Below are 12405 nucleotides of genomic sequence, written 5' to 3'. Positions count from 1 at the left end.
TAATAGATATCCCTTTTTTCCAAAAAATGCCCATTCTATTAGGAGTTTCAAAAGTTGGTTCGCACCAGTAGGCCCAACTTAAATCAATCAATTGAAATTCTCGACTGGCTTGACCGGTTGCCAAATGTGTTGGACTCAAACACCAACCAATGAATAATTGTGAGTTCCCGATGTAAGTTAGTGGCCTGATGGTCATCTAAGGGTGTCAAAATCAAACCAAAATCGAATCAAACCATTTAAATTGAATGTTAGACCGTTTAATAAATGGCTTGGGTATGGCTACAGAATTGAGGCCGTTTACTTAAATAACACTCTTAAATGTATATAAATGTACCAAAATAAAAATAAACCATTTACGGAATCGAACCGTTTAATAAACGATTCGTTTCTGATTTCACAATCGAGAACATTTAAATAAATAGTTTGAACCAAACCATTTAGTCGAAACCAAACTGTTTAACACCTTCTGCGACTAGAACCGAGATCGATAACTAACCGTGTATAGCCCAATTAGCATGTTTAAACTTATTTAAACAATTATAAACCTTTTATGGCCAGTTTATAGTCCCGATTACTAAAATAGCCTGTTTAAATTCCGATTACAACCCAATTAGCCCGATTATGGACCAGTAGGCGACGATGGACTAGAAAACAGACACAAACGGTTTGGAGGCTTTAAATTGATATTGAGAGATTAGGTCTGATCGGTGTTACGATCGGACCCGACTGATAGACACCCCTACCTTCTGTGAAATGATGGAGAAAAACAAACTTTGACAAGAGGACCAGTACTGTTTCAGAGGCTGGAATTTCCATCCTTTCATTAAAAAAATTAAAAAAAAAAAAAACCCCTTAAGGAACAGAGACTTTCAAAGGTACAAATCGATGCCTGCCCAGAACCCAGATTTGAACAACTAAAATAAATAAATAAATAAATTCGCGTATCTTCCCCACCGTTTAGCACATAATCTGTCCTAAGTTTTTAATATAAAGTTGTCAACTTAACTTCGTAGGGTGTGCTGCTTAAGTCAAGAACATGTCGGAGTGGAGACTGGAGAGATGGAATTCTATTCTTCTTTTCTTCATTTCAATCCTTCAGAAATTACGGGATCTTTACTGGTTTGTTTGTTTGTTTATCCAACAACAAACATACCCCCCTTGTTTCCTTAACTGAAAAATAAAATAAAAAAACTATTGAAAAGACGATATATTCTATTTTTTGGAGGAAATTGAAAAAATTCTATAAGCTGACGGCTTCAAGAGATCCCTTCACATTTTTTATTATTTTTTTCATATTCTCTCTCCTCATCTTCTCTTACCTTATTATATGAACTGCTGGACTATGGCCTCGAGTCATTCCGTTTGGGGATTCTTTTCCAGGCTGCCAGCTTCTATACCGACTTTCAAGGTAGGACATAATAGGGGGACCCATATTAGTATCCTATTAATATAATAAATAGTGAATCAAGCACTAATCCACATAGAATCTCTCGATCGAAAGGCCAGCCGCCGGCCACGGGCATTGTTTGGTGTGTGGTTAGAAAGTTACATTTATTAGGTGGCATATTGGAATTTTTTTTTTTTAAATGTTAAGTCATTCATTCAAAATTTTTCTTTTAGGTAAATTCATTCATTCATTGTTGGTCATAGAAGGAAGTTTTTTCCATGTATTTCTATGGTTTTCAAAAATACAAATCTATTTCTACTTTTCAAAATTAATCTTTAGATTCACTCTTAATTCATTATGAATGTATAAAAATTACTTTTAATTGAATTATTGACTGATGAGATTATTTTTAGTGATAGAATAGTGAAATTAAACTATCAATTTCGGTGCAATAATTAAATAATAACAATAATAATATTTATTGTTATTATTGTTACTTTGATCTATCGATTAATAAACTGACACAACCCATCCGAAATTGGATGAATTATCAAAATTATCTTCCCTTTTTGTTTTCTTTCCCTATTCCCCCCTCCCCACCCTAAATCTCCAATATTTTCCGACCAACAAACCCTTATTATGTGCAAAACAATTCCATTATGTTGAAACACAATATAGCATGAGGCCCACTTGTAAATTAGGATGTGTACGTGGTGGTAAATGTGATCAAGGGCAGTTGGCCCAACTCAAAATATATATATTTTTTCTTATAAAATGTTATCTCAAGTAACTTTGTCTCAAGGATAAATTTATACTTTTGAAAACCATAGGGACCAACATGTCGGTTTGTCAGGGGACACATATAAAGTCCTATATTTTGCAAAATTACACTTAAAAACATTAAAAAAAAATATTGAAGAACAATGCCTCATGCTTCCTTTTCCTTGAAATATAGTATTAATCAACTTTTGGTTGGAAGTTGTCAAATAATGAGAAGATCCAAATATGGATTTGGTATGAGAAAGTTCAAATTTTGAACTTAGTCCTTGTGTCACATTACCATTTGCTGATTGGGAGCTCATTCATAAACACAAGTAATCTTATTGGTGGATTGTAGATATTGCCTTTTGTCAATGGTCAATTCCTTAATAGAGTTACTTAGTTGTTTAATCCCTTTGATAATTTAACATTTATTGATTTGTGGTTGTTAAGTGTTAATGGTGGACATTTGTTCTTCACTTCTTTGGTTGGTGGGTAGTTAGTTAACTTGGAAGAAAATACAAAAAAAAAAAAAACTATGAGGATTTCAAATGTTCGATTCTTATTGGAAGAAGAAGAAGAAAGAACTTTTCAAAGTGGGTTGAATGACAAAAAATCCTCTAGAGTACTTCAATCTCTGAGAATTCAAATACGAATTCGACATGTGGAAGATGCGACATCCAACGGGACTAAGATCGGAAAAAAAAAAGACAAAAAAAAAAAACACTTGATTATTCGAGTTTGTACAGTTGAATAAAAAATCTTCCACGTGTCGAATTCTTAAGATTGAAGTGTCCTAAAAAATAAAAGAATTGCAGAGGATTTTAATGGCTAAATGTGGCACAGGATGGAATCTCATCCGTTAAGTTGATTTCTTCCACGTGTCGAGCTCTTAGGATTGAAGTGTCTTAAAAAATAAAGGAACTGTAGAGGATTTTAATGGCTAAATGTGGCACAGGATGGAATCTCATCCGTTAAGTTGATTTCACGTGTCTCACAATTAAGTTGGCATGCCAATGAAGGCAAAAAGTGGGACTCTGTAGAATATACAAATGGCTTATCCAGAGAATTCCTCATCTCGTAAATTTGCCACGTCAGGTGAATTAGAGATTAAAAAAATGACATTAGGGTCAGGTTAAGCAATAGTTGACCATATCAAATACAATTTCTTGGACATTGCCAGGTGGCAATGTTTTATGTTGATTACACAACTGAATTGCCACCTTACTCAAAATAACAATGGCTGCGAGTTTACAATAATCACCTCCTTTTTTGATCAACTGTATCCAACTTATTAATTAGTCTCTAACTTATTAATTAGCTTTACCCGAGACCTTGTCTTGTCAATGTTTCTGAAACTGTCATAGTCATAATTTTTTAATCTTTATTTTAGTGATATTCCATAAATTTGTTTGTTCATATGGGATGATGTGTCGACATAATTTAGACCCACAATTTTTTTTAAAAAAATGTAATTTATGTATGACAGCTCACAGCTGTCGATATCTGGGTTATACCAGCTGGTTAAAACTTCATGCAATCTAAATTGGAAGAGTCAAAAGTCAAACAAATAGAGACACAGTCAACCCCTAGTTGGCTTTGGTGCAGGTGGTACACCCTACTTTGTAACAGCTATTTATGAGGGGACAGGTGTGAAATAAGGAATAGTGGGGGGAGGGGGGTGGTTCTCTAGGGAGTAGTGAAGGAGTAGTGAGTGGACACTGGACAGTCCCATGACATTTCACCACAGAGCTTCTGCTCTGTTTTTCTTGGAAACCTCTCTGGACAGTCTCCGGGTGTATACAAATCTCATCTTAAACGTTGTTGAGACACGTACTGTCCGATTCACTGGACCCACTCCCCTTGAATATGCTTACCGTTGGATAAGTTGGACTTTATTTCTTTTGAGTTCTCTTGGATGGCTAAGAGTTTTGTTAAGATATGCAGGGATCAAAGGGAAAATAATTTAAGCAAATAGGTATTAGGGAATCCCAAAGAATATTTATTGATCAAGGATGATTCAACATTTCTTCATAATCTTTACTGGGAAAACGACCAATCATATAGTACAATCCATACGGAACTATTTGGGGTTTGGGTTCCCTGCCCGATCAGGTTCGTAGGTTCCTCTCATAGGGGTTTAGAAATGATGACCTCACCCCCTGCCCAAACACACTATCCGGGTGTGGTGAGATCATCATTTTTGTCCTCCTCATGAAAGGAACCTACGAGCCTGGCCGGGCAGGGAACCTAAGAGGAGAAAAATTCGGGGGTTTGTTTATTTATCCAATTTTTTAAGGGCAAATTTCACAGACACCCCCCTATAACTATTCGAAATGGTAAGTACACCCTAAATTTTATCAAAATGGCACAGACTACCCTTATTTTATATTTTTATTTCAACTTAGTCCACTCGATTAGGTTTGTGCAGTTAAGTGGCTGTTAACTCTTTTATAATGGCAAAATTACCCTTACCATAGGGTGAACTTCCTATTATACCCTTAAGGTTAAATCCCCAATATCCCAAATACAAACCAGAGAGGAACGTAGGAAGAGGGTTTGGGCGATTGGAAGATACCCAGTTGATTATCAGTGAGATGCAGCAGAGGCATTTGCAACTAAACACTCTCAAGGTGTATAGCAGGAAGGATCTTTCCCTTGAACTCAGCCTTCAACTGCTGAAACTGAGTTTCTCCAATCTGCCTCTCAATCCTCTTCGGCAAAAGCACGAAATGATTCCATTCTGTATAAGGAATTGTCTCCAAACTCCCAAAGTAAACAGTAATCAACACACCTGAACCGACAAGAACAACAACGAGCACGATCTGTGGTTTCTGGAGCAGAGGCATTTGCAACTGAACACTCTGAGGGTGTATAGCAGGAAGGATCTTTCCTTTGAACTCAGCCTTCAACTGCTGAAACTGAGTTTCTCCAATCTACCTCTCAATCCTCTTTGGCAAAAGCACAAAATGATTCCATTCTGTATAAGGAATTGTCTCCAAACTCCCAAAGTAAACAGTAATCAACAAACCCGAACCGACAAGAACAACAACGAGCACGATCCGTGGTTTCTGGAACCATCGGTTAGGGCCTCTGGTAGGGGTGTCAACCGGTTGGGCTCGGTCAGGTTTAGCCAAGCCTCACCAATTTTATAGGCTGCACCGTGTCCGACTGTTTAGGCATTCGGGCTTGCCTTGGGCGGACATGGTACGGTTTCATTTTGGTAGGTCGGTGTTCGATCTGTAATCGGGACAGCCTTATTCGGGCTAAACAGGCCCAAAACGGGCCAATGAGTCATTTAATTCTAAACGATCTCTAAACTGTGTGGGTTTACTAATTGACATGCAACCAGAATTTTAAGTTCAAACCATTACACCGTTGGGCAATCATGGTACACCTCAACTCAAAGTCAAATAAAACTTATCCCAACTAAAATAGTAGCACAAAATCGAATAGAAGCACATCTAACAAAGTAAGTAGAGGCGAAAAAAATAGCAGCACATCTAACAAAGTAAGTAGTGGGAAAAAAAATAATTTGTAGCACAATGTCGAATAGAAACACATCTAACAAAGTAAGATCTAAAAACTAAAAACTAAGCCTCATTTCACCTACGTTACTGTATCTAACCAACAAATGTCAAAGACCAACAAAGAAACAAACAAAAACAGGAAATTTTGAGGGAAGGGGAGGGGAACTTTATAAGTTAAAGGGTCGGGCTGTAACCAGTAGGTCTAGGTTGGGCCTGGAATCGGTCGGTCCAATCAAGCGCCCAACGGGCTAGGACCTCACACCGGGACCGCCTGATTACTAAACGTGTCAGGCCTCGGCCCGACACGTTTAGTAATCGGGCCGGACCGGGCTTGGAATTGACACCCCTAGCCTCTAGGTCTGAAATGCTGAACTCGATACCGATCTACCTAGTAGAATCTCTTCCCCCCGCCAAGAAAGGGAAGGTGATGACTCTGTTTCCCTCCAATTTGAAGATTTGTTCTCCAAGAAATCAAGGATGAACCAGAAAAGGCCAAAAGTCCTAGCGTTCCTAGTTCCAGAAATCGAAGTATGAGGTTGGCGCTTGAATCCCTGGCCTGCCTCTCCAATAGGAGCTCGGGTTACGATCCTCGAAGCGAAGCCCCGGAAGGCATCAACAGCAAGCTTAGCTTTCCTATAAGAACCCATGATCTTAAAACAGTATGCCTCAACTGTAACCAACCTCCACCTATTCATACTATTCCTATTCAGAAGAGAGAAGAAGAGCCGAGACCAAAAAAAATCGACAAAGAAAGAATTTGGTGGTGGGGGAGGGAGGGGGGAACCAGAAGGGGGAAGAAGATGAACCAAATAGGACCCATCTTCACCTGCAACCAGTGGAGCAAGCTTAAAAGAAAAGGAGACCATCACCTGCTCTGGCTACGACGACTTAGCTATTACAGTGAGGAGAGGAGCGAAAATAGTTGGTAATGGTTTTCTATACGACGATGCCCACAGTTTGCCTAAGCCGTTGCAGTGCTTCAAAAGAGACTCTTCTTCCATCACCAGCTTTCAGAGCACTAAAATCAGTGGTGGCGATAAAGGGAGGAAAGGTGGTGGTGGTGGTGGTGGTGGTGAGATAACCTGTGCAAGTAAAATCGGAGAGATAGTAGTGGTGATGAGGAAGTTCGATTTGGGAAGATGATGGAATCTTAGTAATTTTTATTTAAATTACTAAGAGGGTAAAATCGACATTTTAATTTGGGGGGTAATCTTGCTTAACGTCAAGGGAAATGTTGATATTTTGATAAAATTTAAGGTGTACTTGTCATTTCCAATAGTTATAGGGGATGTCTGTGAAATTTGCCCATTTTTTAATTATGAAAAGGTTGGACTTCTGATTTGTAGCTTGTGATACGTAGAGAAAGAATAAATAGCAATGAATTGAAGAGAAGAAGAAAATAACAACCAAACACAAGCAAGAGAGATTATTCCACAACGACCATCATAGTCATTGATACTGTGACGGGTCAACCTTTGTTGGTGGACCTCAAAGCAACATGAACGTACACACTCGGAAAATGTCCAATGGATAATTACTTGAATTCTTCAACTGGAATATTTCTTTTCTTGCCCACCAAACAACAAAACCGTAAAATGGTTTAAGTGTTCACATTGACAACATAATTTTTTATTTCTTCTTATAGTTCTTGTGTTTAATTAACCATTAAATGACTAATAATAATCACTTACTCGGTTTAAGTGTTCACATTGACAACATAATTTTCTAATTCTTCCTTCATTCCTCAAGAAAAATGCTGTCTGTCGCATGCCCCTTTTACAGGTTACAACCAGATCAATTGTGTTATAGAGAGAGAGAGAGAGAGAGAGAGAGTAATCAATGATTAAGTATATGTGATGTCTTAAGTAAGACGTAGAGAGAGGATGAAATTTTGCTACTATCTGGGTTGTTAGGAAGTTTCCTGCGACGGGGATTGCAGGTTACAGTACTAGATTTAGAAGAATCTCAAAGGGTATTTTAGGAAAAGAAAAGTTTCACCAATACGGCATCAACCCGGGTATTAGGTTCGGAGAGTAAAGAAACCGAATAGGACGATACAAAAGAATAACGATAGCTAAACCCTTAAGCATACAGCAGCAGGGCATGCTTGCAGGCTGGTTTTCGATATTTGAGAAGTTTTGGCCTCTTTATCATTCAGTGGAAAGCGATGGGTCATGGGTAATCCTCCCCCGGTCTCCCCAAATCTTCTTCGTTTATGAGGTTTGCCGGAAACACCAGAGGAAGGTTTTGAATACTTGGTGGGGACTACGCACCCCATCCATATCAATACGTACAAATGGAAACAGAGAGAGAGAGGGAGAGAGGGAGAGAGAGAGAGAGAGATATTTATTACAGCACAGTACCACACCGATCGATGCACCACCACTCCATCGAAGACGTGAGGGAGGTTTAACTCTCTACATTAACTTACACACACTCGGCATTCTGACTCTTTATCGTACTCTGCAAAAGAACGAAAGGACCTGGAAACGATCTTCGTGATCTTTTGTTTGCAGCAGTGCAGTCCTGTCATGAAGAAAAAACTGCAGTAGATTAACGATTAGACTTGTAGAGCAGCAGGAACAGTAGCAGTGGCAGCTGTCCCAAGTCAACTGTCGGTAACTCATGCAATCAATAATTTCTCCCATTCTGCTCGAGCCAACACACTCATGTATTTATCTCTCCTTCTCAAAACAAGCGAAAAGGCGTATCTTTTCAAAGGATCGTGATCGTCTACGATGCGTTGTTCACAATTTTCAGTATCGGTATCTTATTAAGCGATACATATCGGTTTTATTAGTCACTAATATCGATACTATATCAGTAGTACGATATGAACAAGATGTAAAATGGTCAGAAAACTGATTTTTTAAGAAAATTCAGGGATAGTTTTGTTCGATACAGTAGATCCAGGCTAATATTGTATCAGTATCATATTGGTTTTGCGTGTTGCCAATAGTCGTTCCAATACCGTGCACTAAAACCATGGCACTACAATGACCGCCTCACCCTTGCCCGAGTGTCTTGCCCGAACGAAAGTAAGACGATCATTGGGCCACGCCTTGCTTGTGGGCTGCTCTAACAACTACGGACAACGCATCATAGAGGATCTGAATACCTTTTCAAATAAGGGAGGAAAGAGATAGACTCATGGGAGTCTGTCCTATCCCAAACAGAAAATTTTCTCCCTTTAATTTATTTGGAAAGGATTGTGGCGAGCGATTGAAATATCCAAACGCATGTTTGGCTGTTTTTCTACTTCCTTTAAGTAACAACAAAAAAAATAAATAATTAAAAAGACATAGCAACACTTCTACTTCTACATAGTGTTACCAACGCGGCTTAAAGTGTATGTTTGGCTCCCCCCATAACTCGGGGGGCTATAGCATAGAAAAATCATGTGTAGCTCCAAAGAAATAATCATAATTTGGATAATAAACTAATATACCAATAACATCTCATTCATACCTAATGCATATCGTCAGAAATTTTAGTCAAATTATTTGTTTAATTAACCATTCAGCATTTGGAATTAGTAGATAAAGTCTCTGTAAGAAGTTATGAAGAGTTTCAAGATTGGACGATAATATCATGCAATAAAAATGAATTGAGAATACATTTTGCCCATAAACATTCATCTATTGGAAGGTTCAAGGCATATTCAATTAAAATGGATATTTAGAGGGGCTATTACACTCTTTTATTAATTAATTTTCTCAAAAATTAATTAAATTAAAGAGACGGATTTGTCCTCCACATTAGCATCTCATCTATGAAGAATTGTTGTTTTTTTTTTTTTTTTTTTTTTTATTATTATTTTTAAAATTTTTAAGTACCAAGTTTGAAGGTTGAACACATAGTAGCATATGGACAAAATATATATCTTTGAAATTTTGTTGAAAAAGTCAAAATTTCAAATTGAACAATTGCAAAGTTCAATACATGATAGGTCATACTAGTGAAATGGACCAAGAATAATTGAAGACGACGGATTAGATTATGTATCCTATCTATCCAACAAAGAAGTTTCCTATTATTAAGAATGAAGATCTAAGATTGAGTTATCTTGTCCCCTATGAAAAGTAGATAAGGTTGTGGGTATTGCATTCTAAGAAAAATTCAATACCAGGACAAAAATATTTTGTGGAACACGTTTTCTCATCAATGGTGAATGATGATTAAAGTAGTTTCGCTTTTGTACAATAAGGGGTAAGAGTTAATGAGTCCAATCACATAATAAGGGGTAAGAGTTAATGAGTCCGATCACATCATTACGTCGAGACAAAAATAAAGAAAAGCTTCATATTTTTTCATCATAATGCACAGTATCTCTTCATGGGTATTGGGTTTTTGGTGCATAATGATTCAACAGTTGAAATCCATATGGGCAGATTGTACATGTTTGAATTTGACTCATACAATTACGTGTCAATGGTTTTAATGATAAATTGAATATTGAAAATTTAGAAGAAATTTCTATGGAGTTGGTGATTTGATCATGAAAATTGACACAGACGAGACAGTATTGTGTGTTACTGACCATGGTGTATCATGGTCAAAGCTCATAGCTGTTCAATTTACCATTCGAGAAAACCATTTCCTTAATCAGTGGGAAAAAATAGGTTATTAAATTACTGAGACTATTTATGGAAAGGAACATTTTTCGATTTCGATAAAACCACCAAATAAGACATAAATACCTGGTCTAAATAAAAATGATTTCATTAAGAAACGAGAGACCATTACATTTTTGTTACATGAAATCTATAAAACTCTTACCCAGCAATACCTGCACTGCGTCATACCCCATGAGAGAAACCCAGAAAGTTTAAAAAAATAAAATAAAATGAAAACGATCATATTACATTACTTGGACACAGCTCCCAATCCCACACAGATACCAATGGCCCTGATGTAACAGGAAATCAAACACTTTTTTTTTTATGAAAAAGAAATCAAACACTTTGAAATCATACACTTTGAGAGATGAAACCAAGACTTTTAAGAGCGAAAAGCCCTACTAGAAGAGTGAAGGGCAAAGCAGATCATTCCTGGGAATAGCCACGAGAGAGAGAGTGTGCTTCATTTCACAGGAAAGTTTTAACACCTCAGTTAAGTCAACCGGGTTATCGGGATCAGAAACCCACTTGAAATTTTGTATCAGTTTTGCCACCCAAAGATTCACGGTCACAAGCCCAAGGTTCTTCCCTGGGCAGACCCGACGACCCGCTCCGAATGGAGCAAGTCTGAGATCATTCCCCTTGACATCCACATTGTTGTCGATGAACCTTTCTGGTTTGAAGACCAATGGTTCCTCCCAAACCATTGGGTCATGGGTTATGGCCCACATATTGACCATTGCAGTAGTGTGAGCAGGAATCACCATTTCATTGCTGAGTTGGACATCTGAAGTGGATAGGCGGGCCCAAGACAAGAGTGGGCCAGGTGGGTGGATTCGAAGAGTCTCTTTAATCACTGATTGCAGATATGGAAGGTTAGCCACGTCTACATCCCTTACACCCCTCTCGCCGACAACCATTTCTATCTCTTCCCGAAGCTTTGTTTGCACTTCCTGGTTTAACACCAACTCTGCCATCACCCATTCTGTCAAAAGCGCTGTAGTGTCTGTGCCGCGGAATATCATCTCCTGTACGTAATTGAAGTTGAGAACAGTGAGAAGGAGACTATTATGGAAAGAAAGCCAACTATTAATGAATAAAAAAGAAAAAAATTACTAACCCATAGAACAGCAATCATATCGTCTTCTTCGAGCTTCTCGTCTCCATCGAGAGAGAGCAAAACATCAACGAAGTCTGCATTATCTGAAAGCTTATCACACCCACGGAGTCTGTGTTCTTCAATAATCCCACGAACGAATTTCCTAACACGAGGAACAAGAGAAGCGCAGCGTTGTTTGATACAGAAGGGATCATAGAAGAAGCTCAACCATGGAAGATAATCGGACCAGTTGAAGGAACCCAGAAGCTCAAAACCTTCTTCAACCATCTCACGAAGCTCAATCAACTCTTGGCTTTCGTGACCCACATCGTATCTTTTCCCAAAAACACTACCCATGATGTTATTCAGTGAAGCTGCTTGAAGGTGTTTTCTTAGCACCACAGCCCCACGTTGGGATTGTTCGTTCACGATGCCAAGCAACATGGCGGCGCAGTCTAGCTGACGCCCAACTTCGTGTGCTGCGATGCGCTTGGGTGCGAAGAGGTGTGAGGAAGCAATCCTCCTGAGAAGTCTCCAGTAAGTACCGTTGGGAGCAAACCCAATGGCACGGCTGAACATAAGCATTCTGGCAGATTGTTTAATCGGACGGTCAGCGAAGTGGGAAGAGGTAAGGATCTCTTTGGCTATTTGTGGATCGGAAGAGACTACCACAGGGGTTGAGCCAAGGCTAAAGGCCATGAGCTTGGTAGCACCAATGGTGGAGGCCATGGAGGACAGGCTTCGATGGGCTAGGCCACGGCTTAGATGAAACAAGCTCCCAAACAATGGGAGACCTCGAGGGCCTGGAATGGAAGTTGTGCCCCTTTGGTTCCGGCCGTACCTCCAAGCACGGCCACCGGGGGTGAATGCCCAGGTGAGGAAAGCAACGGACATGAACGCTAAAAGAAGACAAAAAAGAGCCCAAAGATCCAAAGCGTTTTTTATACCAAAAACTGCTGGGAGTGTAAACACCCACCAGCTTGAATCTTTGGAAACCAAACCCAACTCCAT

General features: G+C 38.8%; 2 protein-coding genes across 2 annotated transcripts; both read right to left on the bottom strand.

Moving 5' to 3' along the window:
• Positions 1-4764: 4764 nt before the first annotated feature.
• Positions 4765-6323, bottom strand: LOC122667409. The gene is made up of 2 exons (XM_043863676.1): positions 6057-6323; positions 4765-5082 (listed from the first exon to the last, which is right to left on the bottom strand). Exons 1-2 carry the CDS (start codon positions 6321-6323, stop codon positions 4765-4767), a joined length of 585 nt encoding a protein of 194 aa, XP_043719611.1.
• Positions 6324-10696: 4373 nt separating this feature from the next.
• On the bottom strand, positions 10697-12405 carry LOC122667408 (cytochrome P450 78A7-like). The gene is made up of 2 exons (XM_043863674.1): positions 11416-12405; positions 10697-11323 (listed from the first exon to the last, which is right to left on the bottom strand). The coding sequence occupies exons 1-2, from the start codon at positions 12403-12405 to the stop codon at positions 10697-10699; spliced, it is 1617 nt and encodes a 538-aa protein (XP_043719609.1).

Source organism: Telopea speciosissima, chromosome 7, assembly GCF_018873765.1.
Source record: "Telopea speciosissima isolate NSW1024214 ecotype Mountain lineage chromosome 7, Tspe_v1, whole genome shotgun sequence".
Lineage (NCBI taxonomy): Eukaryota > Viridiplantae > Streptophyta > Magnoliopsida > Proteales > Proteaceae > Telopea > Telopea speciosissima.
Note: the sequence above shows the minus strand (reverse complement) of the source record. Positions and strands in the feature narration are given on the sequence as shown.

Coding starts and splice junctions, on each gene's coding strand:
- LOC122667409 (XM_043863676.1), bottom strand. CDS start 6,323: ATGGGTTCTTATAGGAAAGCTAAGCTTGCTGTTGATGCCTTCCGGGGC. Junction 5,083..6,056: donor AGATTCTACTAGGTAGATCG/GTATCGAGTTCA, acceptor ATTGAGAGGTAG/ATTGGAGAAACTCAGTTTCA.
- LOC122667408 (XM_043863674.1), bottom strand. CDS start 12,405: ATGGAGTTGGGTTTGGTTTCCAAAGATTCAAGCTGGTGGGTGTTTACA. Junction 11,324..11,415: donor ATATGATTGCTGTTCTATGG/GTTAGTAATTTT, acceptor AATTACGTACAG/GAGATGATATTCCGCGGCAC.